Source organism: Nematostella vectensis, chromosome 13, assembly GCF_932526225.1.
Source record: "Nematostella vectensis chromosome 13, jaNemVect1.1, whole genome shotgun sequence".
NCBI classification, from domain to species: domain Eukaryota; kingdom Metazoa; phylum Cnidaria; class Anthozoa; order Actiniaria; family Edwardsiidae; genus Nematostella; species Nematostella vectensis.
The window spans coordinates 13,917,912-13,939,858 of NC_064046.1; the positions used below are offsets into that span (position 1 = coordinate 13,917,912).

The window sequence follows — 21,947 nt, forward strand, 5'->3', positions numbered from 1 at the left end:
AAATACTTATATGTCTATATCAGTTTTTATTTCATATCGCTAGCTGCAGTGGAGGAGAATCGCGTCTTCTTAGTTTTTTAGAAAGACCAGCTGTACACCATTTAAAACAAATGAAATGAACTAATTGTTAAACGGGTTTCATTTAAGCGCACAACAACATCTCGTGATTAAAAAGATATGGAGAAGTAATTCAAATGAAGATGGTTTCCTCCACTCCCTATTTCCATTCTCTTAATGTAACTAAAATTGGCTGCTAGAAAAAACTTTCGGCCCCGTTTAGATGCTCTTGTAAATTTAAATACCCAATGGCCGTGGGTCCTTTGGAGATTTCAGGAGATTTGACAGGCAATCTTATGGTTCATTCGGCAGTGATGGACTTGATGCTTAACGCTAAATGTTTAGAACTAGATAAAAAGCAATGTAAATTTCTATGGCATATTCAAGCTCAAAAATTATATGACAACAGATCGTAATAGCCCGAACGCATGGTTCCCACTAAACTTACGAATTATTCTTTCCTTAACATGACAAAATCCTTTTTTAATGGTCAGATCATCGGCAGTTGTTTTACACTCGTTTTATATAAACGTATCTAATCTGCGGAGGAAATCTTCAAGTAACTTGAGTTTGTTTGTCGACCTTTACGCCTTAGCGGGGAGGGCACGGGAGTAGTTCGCTATAGGGCGTGTCTTCGCTGACATGACCACCACAAGCACAGTCGTACTTCGAATTGGTTAAGAAATGTGTGGCTTCGGAGCGGTTAAAATTTAAATGAGGATTGTGTTGGTGGCATCAAGAAGGATCACGCTAAAATGTTGCGAAAGAATTTCGGCAAATGTTGAATTCCGAGCGAGCAAGAAGCGAATCAGTTCAGCTTTTAGGGCGAGCAAGAAGCGAATCAGTTCAGCTTTTAGGGCGGGCAAGAAGCGAATCAGTTCAGCTTTTAGGGCGGCCAGCAAGCAAGAGTGTGCCACCTTCTTTCTCTTTATTTATTTTTTTCTTTTCTTAAAATGACTGGTCAGATCATCGGCAGTTTTTTTACTTGTTTTTTAAGTTACAAGAACGCCTTTCACCAGCCCTGGTAGCAAAACCCTTTTTTTTTTCTAAAACTGTTCTTTGGTCAGTGTGTGTTTACGAACAATGTTAGCCTGAGATTGTTGTAAAGTTGATTTTTGCATGCCATTTACAGTTTAATTTGGGAAGTAAGATTTGGGGAGAGACGTCAATCGATGAACGTGTGGTACACTTCACAAAGAAGGACATGGCTTTATGATATTACGCGAGATGTGAACAAAGCGGGAAACGTGATCATCAAAAGGAAACAATTTATTTATACGCTCTTTTTATGTTTTTACTTTGGATAAACGAAAATGGCTTACAAACAAAGGAACTTGGGTATATTTGAACATTGGTTGTAGTTCGGCTTCTATTTCTGGTGGTAAAAGTAATACCTTACCCTTAACATTCATCAGTTTTCTTTTTTTTTTTTTTTAAACTGGTTTGGAAACATGTTTATGTTTAGGGCACCCTAGCCGTAAACTATATATTTTAGGTTATGGCTTTGTCTTCTCACTTAAGAGTAAGTGAAAAATAACATAGAGAGCGCCATTATCAGTGCGAGGTTTCTAGTAAGGGGATTCCTATCTTTGTTGCGCAGCGATTTAAAAAGTGATATTTGCAGATGCATGTCAGGTTAAATAGTGTCGCCCAGCCTTCTTGTCGCTTCTGTTCATTTTGCGTTGCCACTGATAACTGTGTTGTTTAAAAAACATGACAACTGAAGGTTTTGTCACTTTTCAAAGACTCTTCCAATGCTATCTTATCCTTCCCCTGATAGTGTTTCAGACAAGAGTATGTCAAGAGGGAGTAAAAATAACCATAAAAGACAGTACTAAAGCTAATATAGCATTGTTTTGCTGACATATTTCTAAAAATTTACATTGTCTAAAAACAGTGCTTTTAAAATTCGCAAATGACAAGCAGTTTACATTTTACTAGCCCGTTTTTTTTTTTTCTTTAAACAGAAAATAAAGAAAATCAAATTGCAAAAAGTCCAGTAATAACATGAATTGCAAAACTGAATCCTTTTTTTGTAATTCCAGCTGTTTTTTTAAGCTATTTCTTACTCTCTTGACACTTTTAACTCATTTATAAACAAACATCGGATGGAGCTTGTTGGACTTTGCAGTGAAATATATATAATACCGTTTACATTGAATTCATCTGGTGATATTCGTGCAAGATTCCGAAGTTGTAAAAAAGATAGAATCAAAATTTTAATAAAACTCAACGACATTACGGGGAGAGCAACCTCCTATCGCCTACACTGAACTGTTTCACGTTTAATGCATCTACTTAAGTCTACCTAGATTATACCCAAACACTTCTAAGTGATTTTTGTATGAGGTTTTTTCTCTCAGCTTGTCCATTAAAGATATTAGGAAATTCTCACGCCACTAAACTAGAATGTGTTTGCTTTCTGATACCATCGTATGAAGTTCAAGTGACTCATGGCTGAAACCTGAAAATAAAAAAAGCTGAACATAAAAAAAAATGTTTTTATGTAATAGCTGACGGCTTGACTTCGAGAGCGCTTCTTGTGATTGCTATTACTCCCGTTTGTGGGAAAGCTAAGACATAATACTAATGTATTTACTTAGTAAAGAGACCATTTATATTTATCTGTGGGTTTGTATTTATAGACTGCATACCAAATTGTACACATATAGAAAAACATATTAGAAAAACTAATAATAATAATGAATATACTTCACAAGTAAGCACAAGATAGCCATGTTTATGTTGTGGGCTTTTTTAACATTAAGAGCCTGTTCAAAAAGACATACTTAGCGGACATTAGATCTTAAACACAGTATAGGTTATTGGGGTACAAATGATTTGAAAATCATATGTGACAGAACAAAACTACTGATAAAACAAAATTACTTACTTAGACATTCGAAAATGCACAAATCTAGCAAAACATGATTTATAACTGTAAAATTACACTAGCCATCATGTAACTGATATTATTTCAGACATGAAGAAGACGTTGTTGGCTTTTGAGGAATCAGGAAGTCTTGAATTATTTTAACGATCGGTTTATTTCTATTATTTTTTCAAGCTATGTATAAAAAAATAGACAGGAATACTTTTTCCTGGCTACCTCTCCTCGTCGTCGTCCTGTTTTCTCTGATATTTTTACTCGCAACCCTAACAAGAAAAATAAATGTTTTTTCTTAAGGAAGAAAATAGAGGGGCAAGAATCCAAACTTTTTGTCATCTTGTCTTTTAATATAGATTTTTCCACCCGCTCAGAACGGTTGTACAAAAAAAGTGAATCTTAAGGGAATCAAAATATGTTCTTCCAAACGAGATAGGAGATAAATATTTATTTCTATATCGAGAACACTTCTTTCACGTGCAAGCCTGAAAAAGTATCCCGCAGTGCTCTATGGGTATTTTTTTTGGCAAAATACTTGGTGAGATTCGTGTCCAGGGCGACAAGAATGTTTTTGCTGCTTTTCAAATGTCGGTTATTAAGGAGTGTTATTACAGTCGGTCCATATTCGTTAACATGGTTTTATTCAAAATCTTAACAAATCAATTTCAGTGCTTCCATATACAAGCGTCCAATTGGCGGGTTGACTAAGGGCCATGTTTTCAGTAGCCCAAAACAAAAGGCATTGAATTATGCCTTCATTGATTATCATATGCGGATTTTATTTCCGTTTTTTATTTCCATTCACTAGAAACCTCTATGAATAAGGTGAAATACATATTTTCATCGCTTGAATATTTTCAATGAAGTCTATCTCTGGAAACGCATATAATTTGACTTTTGCTATCTCTAATTAAAGGAATCCCATATTTTATAAATACTGATAACTTAACTCAGCTAGGGTATTGACACCGAGCTACAAAATAAACTCTACATGTTCCTTTTGGATAATTTTCCTGATTCAATCAATTTTTTCATTAAAAAAACTGATAATCTTCCTTCCCTGGCATCTATCGTCAAACCTATGCTACATCCGTCTATCTTATCGAAGATTTATGTGTACCCTCAAAGCCCGTTGCATAACGGATGTGTCCCTTCTTTCTATAGGATTAGCAAAATCTCTTAACGCATTTCCAGCATATTCCCCGAGGAATATCAACCGTTACAAGCCGGTTATCATGTGGGGAATATTAATCATGTAGCCAAAAAACCTTAAACCGGCTTTATTTATCGTAATGATTGCCCTAATTTACGCCATAACATAATGGACGAGGCAGCAATAGTGCCCAGTAACCATGAAAATATTGCTGTAAATTATGTCAAGGTAGTGAAAGAATCTTTCTCTCATTCATGAGTTCCGAATCTGGTTGTTCATTAGATATCACCACAAAGGGACATGAAAGAGCAGGCGCATGCTCATTGCGACTCGAAGAAATGATTATCGGGTTGTTTGCGTTAGGTAGGGAAAGATCTTGAATTCGACAGAACGTAGTTTGCTAATGGCAGCTGATCTGTAGACTCGGCCCTATTAAATACCACAAAATCCCACCTCTGGCGAAGATAAGTGTGCATAGACTTCGATCAAACCGATGTATCTATTTCTCTTCTGCCTGTTCAACCAACAGATGTTAGCATCCCCTTGAAAATCAATTTTCTTTCACGTGTGCACACTGTTGCACTTCTAAATCTAATTCTCTAAACTTTTTAGAAACATTTAGGACCGTGGTTTTACATCAAGATTATTTCGTTTAAGATTTGCATAATTTTAAGGCAAGCGATGCCAAATATCCGATTTGAGTTTTCATCCCGCACAAGCGGATAACTTTGACAAGGTTTCAAACAGACCGAACACATTTAAGGCAGTTTTGAGGAACAAAAATTAATTTGACTAATCGTGTGACTTTTCTGAAATTACAACGTACCGTCAGTAAATTGGGAAAATAAATTGTCGTAGAACAAACCTTAATAATTATACATAGCAACCATACTGACTTTAGTGAATAATGCACGCATGCTTTAGAAAAGCAATATAAAGAGCAATAGCTAAGAAGCAAATATTTCTAATTGTGATTTTTATGCCTTCGAGGGCTCATATTTAAGGACATGTGCCAATAGAGTCTTTCCTTCAAATAACAGCCCATTTTTTACAAGCTTGCAGATAAAATACTGGCTTTTGAATAATAAACAACTCCAACTATCGAAAATAGCAGTAATTTGGTTTTGAACTCAGCAATTACCAGAAATGTCATGAATGAAAAAAAAGTTATAAATGAGACGATCATATATAAGTTTTTGTAGTTGTGATGAGCCAACGAAAACAATACGCAATAAACTCAATACATTTTTCTCGAAGTTTCCCGGCACGTTTACGGTTAGTGTTATTAAGGAAAACACGAGTTACAATCTCACCAATTTTAGGGATATTTAGATTGCTTTATATTCGCTAGGATATGAATAAGGAAACTTATCTAGCGAAAAATGATGATTTATCAATGAGTTCTCTGACATTCTGGGCCAATGTAAGGAAGTTTAGAAATAATGGATACCCAAAACACTGCTCGTCTCTATACGAATAAATGATTGCCAAAGATTGAAATTTCCGTGATCAATTGAAAATAGCATTGGAATAGCGAAAAAGTGAACCTAATATAAATGAACTGCTTTAAGTTTGGATCACGATACCAGAGAAAATTACTTTAGTGTAAGGAAAAAACGATCTACTAACGATACTAACGTTACTACTTCAAGGCGCATCCTTGAAAAGGTGTAAATCTGAATTCAATTAAAAGAATAAGAATAAAAGGAAGATGCAATGAGGCCCAATGTTTTTCTTATAGTTAAATTCGATTACAGTGTTATTTAATAACTTGTTTACTGACCACAGACTGAGGGTAAGAAAAATGCGCGACGGATTATTGATATAAAAATTTCCTCTCGACAAAGGAAACAAAATGTGATTGGAAATCTTGTTTCCCTCCTGTTGCTTTTATGGAACTCGATCGTTATTTACAAGAAAAATAAGCGTTATTTGATCTATTTCCTTTACCCATCTACCTTAATTCGATTTCTCAATTGAAGATAACAAATAAAAACATAGATTAAAGACTATTTTCCGACGTGCACTTTTGAGAAGACCATCAGCCATAGTATTCCGTAACGTGTTTTCTTTTTCAATTCTTGTTTATTCAAATAACTGTCAGGCATTATACGCGAGTTGTTTCACTCTGAATAAATAGATGCTGTCGTACTTCTTTATTTACCTGCTTTCCATAGAAGCGTTCGCATTTCAACATAAAACTAACCCTTCCCTGATTGTTACCAGGCAATTCAACGACTGACAAAAAAAAATAATACTATTCGGACCAATTTACGTCATTCTCTAAGGTGTCCCCAAGTCAACAAAAGTAAAGCCAGAGTAACGCTTGATACAAATGCATAATCAGTTTTGACTTAAGTTCGTCAAGCGCTCAACTCGCGGACAATAGTTAAAACTCACCACAACGTCGCTAAAAGCGCGCTTGGAGACAGCCTGTGTTGTTTAATCATAGTGGGTCCTATAAGTAGGTTAAGTTCGTTTCTGATAATGGCACAAAGATCCAACATTTCGAATGTTATCAATTAAATTTCGTCTTCGTTTTCGGATAGCGTCTCGTGAACAACTATCCTGGGTGTTCCGTTACCGTTCAGGCAGATTTGAGTAGAGGTGGTAGCTGCCTGATTGTTCAAATTTATCGGGGTAATTGCCACCGTGTAGTCATCATCTAGCACGGATCTCGTATTCACAGCGTCGAATTGTCCCTTGTGCAGCACGCAAAGACGGAACAAAATATCCTTGAAGGCCCGGCGAAAATTCGCATTAAAACTTGAATATATAATCGGATTCACTGCGCTATTTAACAGTGGTAGCACATAGACGAACACTGTCCCGATCGCAAGCTGGGCCTTAACCGGCAAACTTCGATGATCTTGAAAACACTCTGGACAAAACTGCACAGTGAACATAATAACAAAAAAAGGCAGCCAGCAGACAATAAAACTCCCGACAACAATCGCTAACGTCTTGGTTGCCTTAAGTTCTCTAATGATAGACTTTCGTCTCTTTCGCTCGATTCGTCCGAGACTGATCACACTGGGACGCGGCGCCGTGTTGTGGTTGACAACATCCGACGCCTCGACCGGGTCAAACCCACCACTGGATAGGAGTTGGAGTTTTCGCGCTTGATGGAGCGCGACTTTAAACACGAGGGAATAAGCAATGACTAAAACTACAAGAGGCAAGAAGAAACCTACTGTGATAACAAAGGTGTAGTAATACTTGTCCTTGAGCGAGCAGGCGGGAATGTCCTGCATGAGTCCATCTGGCGACCAGGGAAGCGTGAAGGAGAGTGCTGAGATAAGCAGAGAGTACCCCCACACCATCGCTATAGCCAGCAACCCTCTTCTTTTAGTCATGATGGAGGGATAGGTGAGGGGGTACGAGAGGGCGAGAAAGCGGTCCACGGAGATCATACTGAGGTTGCAGATGGACGCACTGGAGCATACCAGATCTACAAAAATCCAGAATTCGCAGACGGAGATCCCAAGATCCCAGCACATTGAGTGAAGCGTGTGATGGATACGAAACGGCATTGATAGACCCGCAACCAAGAGATCACTCACCGCCAGCGAGATTATGAAATAATTAGTTACAGTGCGTAACCGTCGATACGACAGTATGGCACCGCAAACCAACAAATTCCCGCATACGTCCAAAATCAAAATAAAGATAACGAAGCTTGCCTGGGCAATAATTGATACCAAATCATAGTGAGTCATGCATGTAAACTGCCCTTGCACGTTGGTGCTTGTGTTATTGTAGTTCTCCATGTTGCTCTTTAGCCTGTTTCGATGGCGACTGAAGCAATGGACGGAGGTGTTGGGAGTTAAGCGGCGTTTGGCGCGCGCTCTTGTTGGTGTGTCTTCAGTGAGATCTTGCGGAAAGTAGTGTGAGTATGGATTGGGCAAAACCTCTTAAGGCTCCATTCCAGCTGCCATGTCATCGTAACCGCGCCAACGTCTATTAATTAGTTGAGTTTTGCATTTTATATTTAAGGTATTATTTGACAACACCAACGTCTCGGAAAGGAAAAAGGGATCAATAAAATGAAACCGGTGTGTAATCGAATGATTCGATTTAAAATTCTCGACTGGTTGCCCTCAGGTTTAGGTAGCTGAACTTGTCTTGTTTGGTTTGAATCCCAACGAATCAAGAGCGAGAAATTAAATTTACGTATGAGTTCCATGAATGAGCGAAGGCCAGTCAAAATTAGCATGGACAATAGATTGTATTTGTTTAAGGCCTATATATTACGTAGTCGATGCTTCGTTGAGCGATGGATGTTTATTTTGTGAAAATCTATCCGCTAAGGATTTCAAATCGGAGCGACGTTTTCTAGAGACAGTCACATCGTAAGCGCCACTTCACAATGCGAAAACGTCGATTAATTTTCCGTTTTTAAAACTAATCTTCTTTCCCTTCTTTTCACGACTAAACCCCAACGGCCAACGTAATTTTCATGTGTGATTCCACCGTTAATCCCTTATCCGGCTGAGTTTTTAATCAAGATTTCTGGTTTACCCGCGAGAGCGTCTCCATTTCAGCTGTCCGCTTGAAAAGTTGTTTGAAACGAGGGTTTTGAGTCTCGGTGACAGACTACCTTCAAGAGCGTTCTGCCTTCTCCTGGTCAATATTTAGTTTAGTTATCTGTAATACCGCTAGAACGTTTGACTAAGATCTTAAGGTGGATTATCGAGAAAATGCATAATTCTATTTTGAAAAATGAATTAATGCCATTCTTAAAAAGTGATACGTTTCTGCGCGCTTCTCAGTTTCCAGCACATTTGCACCCTTCTGAAAATTACCACGTTGTATAACTTTATTTTCTAATAGGCCAGCGGACCCTTAATTATTGCCCAAAAAGGTAAAACTCGTAGCTGTAATTATGTGTATTTTAGACGGTTTAATTTACTGTGCGCAGTTAACCTCCCAAGTGTAATATATGCGACAAAGAGATATTCTTCGTTTTCCTTAAAGAATTCCCTCTACACGACACAAAACTAATGTGTATGCGTTTTTTGTTCTCAAATCGAGCAGAACAATACACTGGGCAAAAGTGTTATAACTTAATAAATGGTTGATTATTACATGGGCATCATTGTCTGCGAGCCTGTGGTTCTTGGCGTCTAAACCTATTTTTTCTTAGAACAAATGGCACCGATGTTCTTAAACAAGCCATTAATTGAACATAACATTTCTGCTCTTGCTTCGCCCGCCATTCTCCTACCCTTGGGAGATAATTAGCGAAGACCTGTGAAGTTCTGGTTTGTATTGTTTGTGATCAATTATAACAAATTGGGCATATTCTACCAGAAGGCTTACACATCATGCTATAGTATGTCTTCTCCGGACATCTCGAGTCTGAGAATATTGTTCGTGCTCTAGGAATAATTTACATAAAATTAGTTTGAACTTAACACGGAATGCCTTTTAACGGGGAAGTTCGACATTAGGAAAATTTGATACCATGCGAGATAACCATTAATGAAATAAGGGATAATGCATGTTTAACAACACAGTAAAAACGTAATGAAAATGTCACCTTTCCATTTAATCAAAGGAAATCATTGCAAAGTTTTTAGATTCAGTTGCTCGCGTGTTTTTCCTTGAAATTCATCATTAAACTACTCCAATATCGCAAGAAACAATCCTTTTTCGAACCACCGGATAAATTAAACGTGATTTTTTTTTTATCAGTAGATATAGTTTGAGTTTGCGAAGCGCGGCTTCACTTTTTTCGGGGGCTTTTTGTTTCTTCATCGAACACAAATCCGTTCGGATTTCCGCTAAAATGTCTCAGATGGATTACTCTTCGTGTGTGCCAAGTATATCAAACACAAAAACAGCAAGGTGACTGCATATTTACTCTGATTCGAAACAAAAATGTGGAAAAGATCCTTTCACACTACTTGAGCCCAAAATTTGCTTTAAATTCTAGAATCGAGAAAATACCGCCCGGCGACACGGCGCAGAGGCAATACACTACTAACAACAAACCACTTCTATTCACTGATCTTTAGAGTTTTCAATGCAAGTTATTATTAAATTTGCCAGTGTCTTTACAAAGTTACTTTTTTCGCACCACCAGGCAATGACGTGCGACATCCGACACTTTGCGCATGCGCAGACAAACCACCAAATTTGATATGCGGTTTCAAAAACCCGCCTTTAAAAGCGCAACCGAATAATCCAAATAATAGTTCTTAAAAGGCTTTAAAATTGTTCATATATCAATAAACCTCAGCGACAATAAGGCTGTCTCAACAATTTGAATGTAATCTTGCGCCTTTGATATAGTTCTAAAATCAGAATTAATATCGCAAAGGAACCGAAAGTCAGCGATCGATCTACTTCCTTGACAGATAACATATTTCAATCTTCGTTTTCATGCTATCGCTTAATCACGAATTGCGGGCCGATGTTTGTTGTAAAAAAAAGTGGCATAAAAAACGTGCCAACAGAAACGAAGGCCCACTCCTGTGATAAGAAACAATAAAAAACACAAATGGGGTTTGTTTTTGTTACAGTAAATAGTTTTACTAGTAAATATGATTTTAAATTCGCGTAAGGCGTATCAAGGGAAAGGAAATTTGACTTTTGAAGAAGTTTTAAGTGCTATATATATCTATCGTAATAAACGTTTAGGAATTTTTTTTGCAAAAAGTTCGTAGATCTTCGAACCATTTTAAAAGGTATATAGTAACGAATAGTCCATAGGTGCAAAATAGAAGATAACAAACACTTTTAAGGAACGTTTCGCTTTAAAAGAAGGTCATATCCAGTATAGCGAGGAAGGTTTCTAATACACACACACACACACACACATACATATATTTTTTTCTTCTACTAAGCAATGTACAATTATTGCTGGAAGTCTTGTATAGATAAAATCAATGTTTATCACAAAAAGCTCCACGGTAGCTAGGAAATATCCTTTGTTGTTTATGCATTTTTTCCCTGGGATTTAATGCATTTATCTAAAAATATATCAATCTACTATCAATATTGCAATTTAAAACTCTGGCTGTTGTTACTTTCCACGTACAATCCGTATCCGGGGAAAAATTACCTCGGGGCAAGCTTATAGAATTCAAACATATAACGAAAAAAAAATAATAATAATTTAAAATAAAGAAAGACTTTCTTTTAATTCCTGAAATGTTCCAGTAACTTTTACCATCAAATATATAGAGGTTTATCTGTATAATCTTACCTTACGTAATCTTACTGTATGTAAAATCCTAGGTGATTTGAAATTGCGGAGTGTATAGCTGGTGAAAGCTCATTTAATAAGGAAAATGTGTACAATTAGAACAGCTATTTGTTTTGAGCAATTTAAAAAGTTTTCAGGATTAACTTAAGGAAAACACTCAAACCTGAAACAGTAAAGTACTTTTTTCCCTAAACAATCTCCTTTTAACGCCAGCTGGCATTGATCTGCGAGAAGCAACTGGACGAGTGCGCGCACTATTATATTCTAAGAGACGCTTTGTTACATTGAAAATAAAATTAAGGAAAACAGACAACCGGTAAACAGGCTTTTAAAGATACCAATCTTGTTGAAAACCAAATTTTATGACAACGTAAACCAAATATGATCACAACGCCGACCCTATTGAGAACTGTGATCAAATTTTGATTATAAAAGTCATGTCCACATTCTTTTTTCAATTTTAAGTTTTTCAGCGCTTCATTATAATTTAAAACTTCAATGACAAATCTTTCAAAAATATTGACTGTTTGAAAATCACTTTTATTAAATAAAAACGCAATTTATACAAGCAAGCTGTTAAGATCCGTCAGTATTGACAATGGAATTTTTTAAAGATTAAATACTTTTTTGCCATTACTGTTGCAGTCTTATGGAAAAGTCATTACAGTAATTTTTTTTGCTTTAACCATTATAAGCTTCACCGTTTGCTAGGCTCAAATCTCATTTGAATGTACCAAAAAACACAAATATGCTGTTGTCGATATATATGCCAATGAATAGCGTATATAATAATAATCTGATAAATACTAAACGTTATTTATAGAAATAAAAAGGTACATTGATTTTGCCGGCTTGAAATCAAACGTACAATTGAATTCAGCGATCTATAAAATACAACATTCACAAATAGTTGTTCTCGGGTCAGATGACTCAGTATGATCCTCTTTCTAAACCTTCAAACGAAAGTAATGGCTATGTTTAATTTATATTGATCAATAGACATTCAGCTCCTACACGTACTTCCATTCACAAAGATAAAATAATACGCTTTCAAAAACTCCCAATAAAGAGTGAATTTAAACAAATAGCTGTTCTCGAAAAAAAAAAAAGAAACTGAACTATGAAATCATGTTTTTTTCAACACCTTTTACTAGATTGTTGTATATTTTCAAATGTACTCCTTAAAAAGACCCTTAGGCGACAAAAGGCACTATTAAGAAACAACATATTGTTACGATAAATATTCAACTCCTGTCTTTCTTGCTCGTAGACGTCTCCCTAAAGTTAATCGAAGTAAATTGACATAGTTTTGAGTGTCTCCTTCGACCGGATCAGACCCTCGATTGAAAGAGTGCCGAAGTTTCACTTCGTTTGATTCAGCATAGAGATAACAATCGCGGAGCAAGCATAGGAAAGAGCATGTACCAGTTTATCATATGCTGTCATTAGTGGCCATCGGACAAATCTGTCTTTCGGAATGACGAGGACAAAAAACAATCTTTTTTTCCCCCTTTTTTATATATGTGTTTGAGTATGGTTATTTCCAATAATAATTTTAAAGTATTTTTTCCATGTAATGGCTGAGATCTAATTGATGTGCCACTAGGGATAATTTCACGCTAAACTATATGCGAGATTTTATCGTGAATGCGGCAATTCTTTGAGGATCATTAAATTTAAAAAATCTTCTTGAATACGATCTCTTGTTCCATTCAACAAATCCAATGTAATCCATTTAACTAATCCCAGGCTTAGAAGTTTCCTAAGGTATAATATTCACTGGATGTGGGGAAAGATACTGGCTCTGGTCCGTAAAAAAATGATACCGAGGAATAGGGTCGGGACTTTTCATACCCTGGTGTAAAAATTAAAATCCATATTATTTATGTTTATTGCAGAACATTTGAATTTCATCTTTTTCATTTTATTTATCTGCTTACATTTTTAAGACAATACCTTTAGATCAAGGCAATTGCCTTATGGTGTGGGAGTACCGGTCAAATATCTGGGTCCATTCCATTCCAATTTTTGAATTAAGCTTTGAGGTCGTCGTAATTGAAAGCCCTCTCAAATGTACTTTCCCCGCCCGCGGCGAGGAGCAATTTTCGCTTATCCTTTTATGATGTAAAGATATAAGAAGGATATGCGGAGCTCCAACAAGGAAACAAATTGAAACATTAAATTTTGGATGATACTTTGAAAGATTCTCAGATAACGCAAAACTGAGAGCAAGTGCATACAATATTAATTTTTTTATCTGCTAACATATTTTAAAAGTTTTAAAAAATGGGGCAGGATTTTATTTTTTTCCTTGCAAATTAAATCCACATCGGCAACTCTCTAGTCCATTTTTGTAATATTATCATCTGTTTTTCATATTCTTAATTTGCATTTAAAAGAAATCATAACAAGGTCAAATACTGGAAAAAAAAAGTTTTATTCATTTTTCATTTTCAATTTTTCCCTTCCATTTCCGTTCCTAATTCTTATCTCACTTTCAGGCGCTTTCCCAAATTGATCAATTACAGCTCAGAATAATCAAATAAACTAGGAACAGTCTAAGTTCATTCAAATACTTAACTCATTTACTCCATGCTACGTGGGGCATCAATAATACTTCAGATTTTCTGCTTTCTAGAATATCGGCCGGATGAGCTTTCTGAGGTGTTCTGCCCGGGTCTCGAGAATTAATGCATTTTAAGAATATCGACATTGCTTTCCAATAGCCCATTTACTAACAACGCTACCAATTGAGAGAAAGCATTCATTTCAATCGGTTTAGTCTGATTGAATTTTGTAATGAAGTTGAAATCTTTTTTTGATAATTTCGGATTTTTCATCACATAATTTGTCCTGTGATATTAAATAAAAACAATAACAAAGGTGTAGCTGACAATGACTCTATTAATACTAGTAAAAATACCAGAAGGCCTGGATTTTTTGTAAAGCTTTTTCGTAAGCGAAAAATAATAATTTGTGAATAGTTATTGGTCGAAATCACAGATAATATCTATGAACAAGCATCAGGATCTACAGTAGTCGCACCTCCGAAGTGTAAACTATCTTCTGTGTTTTTTTCTATATTGGAAGGAAATTAAGTGATAAGATTCGGACAAATAATTGAGCAATTTCTCCCGATTGTCTCAAAAACTCCATATTTGATTAAAGTGTCTTCAAAAACATAAACGTAGTAGTTATTTGGAGTTCTTTATTTAGAGTCGCAAAAAGTATATTTATATGTCAATTGCAGCTCTAGCTTGCCTAGAATTTTGGAAAATAATTTAAAAGCGGCGCAAACATTTATTAATTGCCAACTGATAGATATTTAGAAAATTATTTGGTACACAATTTTGAAGCGAGGTTGCTCGAATTTTTGATAAATTCTCTATTTATTAACTTTCATAAAATTCACGTTTTATTAAAATTCTAGAGGCGGTGGCAACAACTTCTTTAGGCCCCCCATTGGTTCCCTCCTGCCACTGATAGCAATATCTATCATAGTGGAAGCACCCGATATTCAAAGTTCAAGACGAGGCGTTTCTGCTCTCCTCTAAAAAAAATAGTAGGGCACACTTAGTCTTCTGTTGATGACAATGTGGCGTCTTCGGGCCATATGTACCACCAAAAAAGACAAAAAAATACATTTATGCCTAGTTCTAGACGCTTCAACTCGCCCACTGAATTCTGCTCCCTTGTATAATGACCTTGTCTAATAGGACGTTTACTACCTACCATGGATGGTTTTCATTTAGCGTCATTAATCAATCATACACGTGTCATATTATGTCATTTCTTTCCCGGTGGGATATCTAGATAGAAGACACGATCCAGTTCTCCATAACTAGATAAAATAAAATAAAATAATGTTGTTTCTCTTTTTAAAAAAAAAACACTCACGACAATGTGTCATTCCAGTAAAAAGATCCCGATCTCCCCATATTCGAAAAAAAAAACACTCACGGCAATGTGTCATTCCAGTAAAAAGATCCCGATCTCCCCATATTCGAAAAAAAAAAAAACACTCACGACAATGTGTCATTCCAGTAAAAAGATCCCGATCTCCCCATATTCGAAAAAAAAATACTCACGACAATGTGTCATTCCAGTAAAAAGATCCCGATCTCCCCATATTCGAAAAAAAAAAACACTCACGACAATGTGTCATTCCAGTAAAAAGATCCCGATCTCCCCATATTCGGAAAAAACAATACTCACGACAATGTGTCATTCCAGTAAAAAGATCCCGATCTCCCCATATTCGAAAAAAAAAAAAACACTCACGACAATGTGTCATTCCAGTAAAAAGATCCCGATCTCCCCATATTCGAAAAAAAACCACTCACGGCAATGTGTCATTCCAGTAAAAAGATCCCGATCTCCCCATATTCGAAAAAAAAACAAGATTCAGGGTCTACAGACGGCAGGAACTAAACCATCTGTATTCGCTTATGAAGCTAATGTGAACTAAACGATCTTATCTTTGCTTATACTAAGTACTTAAAAGGACAATTGAACTCTAAAAGCTTGTTTAGAGTTTGGCCCCTTTTATGGCGACGCATTTTTTGGTTCACGTTTTTGTAGCCAGCGTTGCCTTCGTCGCCGGTTAATCCCCTCATGATGTTACTGTTCCTAATACCAGTTCGGCCAGAACAATTACTTTATAAATTTTATTTTGGGACACTGCAATGAAAAAGCACTTCATTCAGTCGAATCTACGTAATTCTGAAATTGGAACATGAATACACTAATACTACGCAGACCGCAAATTAGTTTGACTCAAATGAATGGCTCGACCCCGAGGTAGATTCGAGAGGCCAACCCAGTAATGGTGTATCCGTAGTTGATGAGGAGAACTTTTACGCCCTCTTCTAGTTATGGTGTAATCAATTGGCAAATTTGCGAAACAGCCTTCATCTCATTTAAAGGTGACGCGCTTGCTCTTCCTGTAGCTAATGAAGAGCAGGCGCATTACAGGTGATTTCGTTTAGCCAAAATGGTGGCACTTGAAAAATGCAGAAGACGCGGTTTCGGGTTTTACGGCATTAAATATGTTTTCTTGAGTTACACAATTCCCAATATGCAATAAATGTGCAATAAAAAAAAGAGCGAAGTCGAATAGGCAAGAGCGTCGGGTATTGTAGGCTTACGAGAGTGACAGAAGCAAGAGAACAGCTAGAAAGTAGAGGTAAAAACGGAAAAATACTGAAAAATGCTTATACGGTTAAATGGGAAATAATAAAAAAATCAATATCCAAATTTCCGTCAAATCATGCATCAAGCCGCGGACATGTTGGCCATGTATTGGGTTGCTTGCAAAAAGATCCGGACCCAGCCTCGGTTAAACATGGTAGATGCTGCCGCTTGGGGCTTGATATTTCACCGATGTTTTAGACTAATGCCTTAGTCGAACATACAAAGTAACATTCGGAAAAAACTTGAACATGTAATGGCTCAGACATTCTCAGTCTGTAAAATAATCCACCCGCCTCCATCAAGACTAAATACCCCAAGAAATGTCATATATAACCAAACACTTCCGATCAAAATTACTAAGAAACCTCAAAACACAAAAGTCTAAGCACGTCATTATAGTATGTCCGTTTAAAGGCTTTTTTTTTAAAATGTTTTTCTGCGTTCCATGCAAAACCTAACGCTTGGAGCTGCAGCATTTGCGATGGCTCTACAAGCCCAACAAAATTATGGATATAAGGGAAGCGGTAAGGGTGCACTAAATTTACCCCTTTGGCACAAAGAATAGAGTCCTCTCTCATGAAAGACACCTTCTGAAAAATAGGTGTCTCTTTTCGTCTCTCAAGTAAATAACGTCATTATTATAAGGTTTAGCCGAGTCCTAGTTTGTCACACCTTTTTTTATTCATTATTGATGGATACATTATTTTAAAAAAATAACCGAAATGACCACCTTGAGATAAAGCTTTTAACCCCATTTCCCAAATTCAATCGAAAATATCACAATAATTTCTCCAAATTAGCCGATAGAAATGGATGCTTTCTTACGCTTTATATTTTGCTTGGCTGACGAAATGACAACGACTCAACCAATATAAATACAATGTCTATGGGACGATGTGTGAAAAATTGCATTATACAATTATAAAATATAACATTTATAATTATAAAATTATAATTGTCAAAAGCATCCACAGTAGCCCCTAGAAAATTAGGGTTCTGACGTTCACATTAAATGCAGCAGGTTTCCAAAAGGAGTCATTTTAAAAAGCCCCAAGCGGGTAATTTAGAGATGCATCAGTTATCTAGCATTCTAAGCCCTGTCTGCCGAGGTCAAGAGAATAGTTTACTTGCCCCATCTAATTCTAAACACCATCTCTGCCTAGTCCATTAGGTTACAAGACCCATCTAGATCTCTGCGTCATGCCTGCCCAGGTCAATAGGACACTAGACCCATCTAGATCTATATGTCATGCCTGCCCAGGTGAATAGGTCACTAGACCCATCTAGATCTATACGTCATGCCTGCCCAGGTCAATAGGTCACTAGACCCATCTAGATCTATACATCATGCCTGCCCATGTCAATAGGTTACTAGACCCATCTAGATCTATATGTCATGCCTGCCCAGGTCAATAGGTCACTAGACCCATCTAGATCTCTACGTCATGCCTGCCCAGGTCAATAGGACACTAGACCCATCTAGATCTATATGTCATGCCTGCCCAGGTCAATAGGCTACTAGACCCATCTAGATCTATACGTCATGCCTGCCCAGGTCAATAGGTCACAAGACCCATCTAGATCTATACGTCATGCCTGCCCAGGTCAATAGGACACTAGACCCATCTAGATCTATATGTCATGCCTGCCCAGGTCAATAGGTCACTAGACCCATCTAGATCTATACGTCATGCCTCCCCAGGTCAATAGGTCACTAGACCCATCTAGATCTATACGTCATGCCTGCCCAGGTCAATAGGTCACAAGACCCATCTAGATCTATACGTCATGCCTGCCCAGGTCAATAGGACACTAGACCCATCTAGATCTATACGTCATGCCTGCCCAGGTCAATAGGTTACTAGACCCATCTAGATCTATATGTCATGCCTGCCCAGGTCAATAGGTCACAAGACCCATCTAGATCTATACGTCATGTCTCCCCAGGTCAATAGGTCACTAGACCCATCTAGATCTATACGTCATGCCTGCCCAGGTCAATAGGTTACTAGACCCATCTAGATCTCTACGTCATGCCTGCCCAGGTCAATAGGCTACTAGACCCATCTAGATCTATACGTCATGCCTGCCCAGGTCAATAGGACACTAGACCCATCTAGATCTATACGTCATGCCTGCCCAGGTCAATAGGACACTAGACCCATCTAGATCTATATGTCATGTCTGCCCAGGTCAATAGGTCACAAGACCCATCTAGATCTATACGTCATGCCTGCCCAGGTCAATAGGACACTAGACCCATCTAGATCTATACGTCATGCCTGCCCAGGTCAATAGGTCACAAGACCCATCTAGATCTATATGTCATGCCTCCCCAGGTCAATAGGTCACTAGACCCATCTAGATCTATACGTCATGCCTGCCCAGGTCAATAGGTCACTAGACCCATCTAGATCTATACGTCATGCCTGCCCAGGTCAATAGGTCACAAGACCCATCTAGATCTATACGTCATGCCTGCCCAGGTCAATAGGTCACAAGACCCATCTAGATCTATATGTCATGCCTCCCCAGGTCAATAGGTCACTAGACCCATCTAGATCTATATGTCATGCCTGCCCAGGTCAATAGGTCACTAGACCCATCTAGATCTATACATCATGCCTGCCCAGGTCAATAGGTCACTAGACCCATCTAGATCTATACGTCATGCCTGCCCAGGTCAATAGGTCACAAGACCCATCTAGATTTATATGTCATGCCTGCCCAGGTCAATAGGTCACTAGACCCATCTAGATCTATACGTCATGCCTGCCCAGGTCAATAGGTTACTAGACCCATCTAGATATATACGTCATGCCTGCCCAGGTCAATAGGACACTAGACCCATCTACATCTATACGTCATGCCTGCCCAGGTCAATAGGTCACTAGACCCATCTAGATCTCTACGTCATGCCTGCCCAGGTCAATAGGACACTAGACCCATCTAGATCTATACGTCATGCCTGCCCAGGTCAATAGGTTACTAGACCCATCTAGATCTATACGTCATGCCTGCCCAGGTCAATAGGTCACAAGACCCATCTAGATCTATACGTCATGCCTCCACAGGTCAATAGGTCACTAGACCCATCTAGATCTATACGTCATGCCTGCCCAGGTCAATAGGTCACTAGACCCATCTAGATCTATACGTCATGCCTGCCCAGGTCAATAGGTCACTAGACCCATCTAGATCTATACGTCATGCCTGCCCAGGTCAATAGGTCACAAGACCCATCTAGATTTATATGTCATGCCTGCCCAGGTCAATAGGTCACTAGACCCATCTAGATCTATACGTCATGCCTGCCCAGGTCAATAGGTTACTAGACCCATCTAGATATATACGTCATGCCTGCCCAGGTCAATAGGACACTAGACCCATCTACATCTATACGTCATGCCTGCCCAGGTCAATAGGTCACTAGACCCATCTAGATCTCTACGTCATGCCTCCCCAGGTCAATAGGACACTAGACCCATCTAGATCTATACGTCATGCCTGCCCAGGTCAATAGGACACTAGACCCATCTAGATCTATACGTCATGCCTGCCCAGGTCAATAGGTCACTAGACCCATCTAGATCTATACGTCATGCCTGCCCAGGTCAATAGGTCACAAGACCCATCTAGATCTATACGTCATGCCTGCCCAGGTCAATAGGACACTAGACCCATCTAGATCTATACGTCATGCCTGCCCAGGTCAATAGGTTACTAGACCCATCAAGATCTATATGTCATGCCTGCCCAGGTCAATAGGTAACTAGACCCATCTACATCTATATGTCATGCCTCCCCAGGTCAATAGGACACTAGACCCATCTAGATCTATACGTCATGCCTGCCCAGGTCAATAGGTCACTAGACCCATCTAGATCTATACGTCATGCCTGCCCAGGTCAATAGGTCACAAGACCCATCTAGATCTATATGTCATGCCTGCCCAGGTCAATAGGTTACTAGACCCATCTAGATCTATATGTCATGCCTGCCCAGGTCAATAGGTCACAAGACCCATCTAGATCTATACGTCATGCCTCCCCAGGTCAATAGGACACTAGACCCATCTAGATCTATACATCATGCCTGCCCAGGTCAATAGGTCACTAGACCCATCTAGATCTATACATCATGCCTGCCCAGGTCAATAGGACACTAGACCCATCTAGATCTATACGTCATGCCTGCCCAGGTCAATAGGTTACTAGACCCATCTAGATCTATACGTCATGCCTCCCCAGGTCAATAGGACACTAGACCCATCTACATCTATACGTCATGCCTGCCCAGGTCAATAGGACACTAGACCCATCTAGATCTAGATGTCATGCCTGCCCAGGTCAATAGGTTACTAGACCCATCTAGATCTATACGTCATGCCTCCCCAGGTCAATAGGACACTAGACCCATCTACATCTATACGTCATGCCTGCCCAGGTCAATAGGACACTAGACCCATCTAGATCTATACGTCATGCCTGCCCAGGTCAATAGGTCACAAGACCCATCTAGATCTATATGTCATGCCTGCCCAGGTCAATAGGTTACTAGACCCATCTAGATCTTACCTATCCAAATACACACAGACATTCAATCACTTTCTTTATAACAGACAAAGGCTTCACCCAGAGTCAAATCAATCAATTCACAGTGTTTACCCAGGTAAATTAGGTTTTTGGCTAGATCATCCTGTACCACGCATCTCACAGTGTTTTGAAATACCGCATGGCCGAATGTTTTTTGCTCCTTTACCGCAAGCTCATACAAAAAAGGGCCAATACCGCAAAACCCAACGTCCCCCCCCCCCCCATCACCCTCTGGACACAAGTCTGTAAAGTTTTATGTTGGCTGCATGCACTACTGGAGTTAAACCTGTGATTTTTCTGTGATATTCCTGTGAAAAGGTTGTGATTTGAACAGAAAAACCACATGTAGTACTGATGATTTGGCGCCATTATATTAATAAGCCATTATACATTGTTTATTACCCAGAAGTCCCTGGGAACAAGGTTGGCCAGACGAAACCACACGATCGAAATTGAATAAACAAAAGCCTTCGCGGCTGTTTTGGTGAAGGAGTGTTTTGGTGAAGGAGTACAGCTCGAAGATAATTACAGGTTAAGTAAACTATCATATTTTACTTAAACTTCCACTCTTCGTTAAAAATAAAATCACCTTTTCTCACCTCGAATTTCGAGCCATCTTTAACTGACAGCACGCTTGGTGCCTTGTATCTTGATCTTTTTAAAGATGTGAAGCATGAATGGAAATGAAGCCCACAAACGATATGACGTCTTTTTATCGCATTCACTTCTATAAAACAATAAAACTACTCCAGATATCCTGTCCCTGCTCTTTCAAAATCAACTGATGTCTCAAAAGAATGCAAAATCGTGCCATTCATTTAAAAGGAGACTGGCAACAACCTTAACATT

General features: G+C 38.3%; 1 protein-coding gene across 2 annotated transcripts; it reads right to left on the reverse strand.

Moving 5' to 3' along the window:
• Nucleotides 1–1,005: 1,005 nt before the first annotated feature.
• Nucleotides 1,006–21,947, reverse strand: LOC5506866 (alpha-1A adrenergic receptor). 2 transcript variants are annotated; one of them, XR_007306208.1, is made up of 2 exons: nt 21,698–21,947; nt 1,006–2,521 (listed from the first exon to the last, which is right to left on the reverse strand). XR_007306208.1 is itself a non-coding variant. In XM_032375337.2 (2 exons), the coding sequence occupies exon 1, from the start codon at nt 7,865–7,867 to the stop codon at nt 6,620–6,622; it is 1,248 nt and encodes a 415-aa protein (XP_032231228.2). In that variant the 5' UTR covers nt 7,868–8,830; the 3' UTR covers nt 1,006–2,521; nt 6,498–6,619. The 2 variants fall into 2 exon arrangements, 1 of the variants encoding a protein (XP_032231228.2); XM_032375337.2 differs by lacking the exon at nt 21,698–21,947 and adding an exon at nt 6,498–8,830.

Bases quoted from the DNA above. Each gene is read 5' to 3' on its own strand.
- LOC5506866 (XM_032375337.2), bottom strand. From the start codon at position 7,867: ATGGAGAACTACAATAACACAAGCACCAACGTGCAAGGGCAGTTTACA.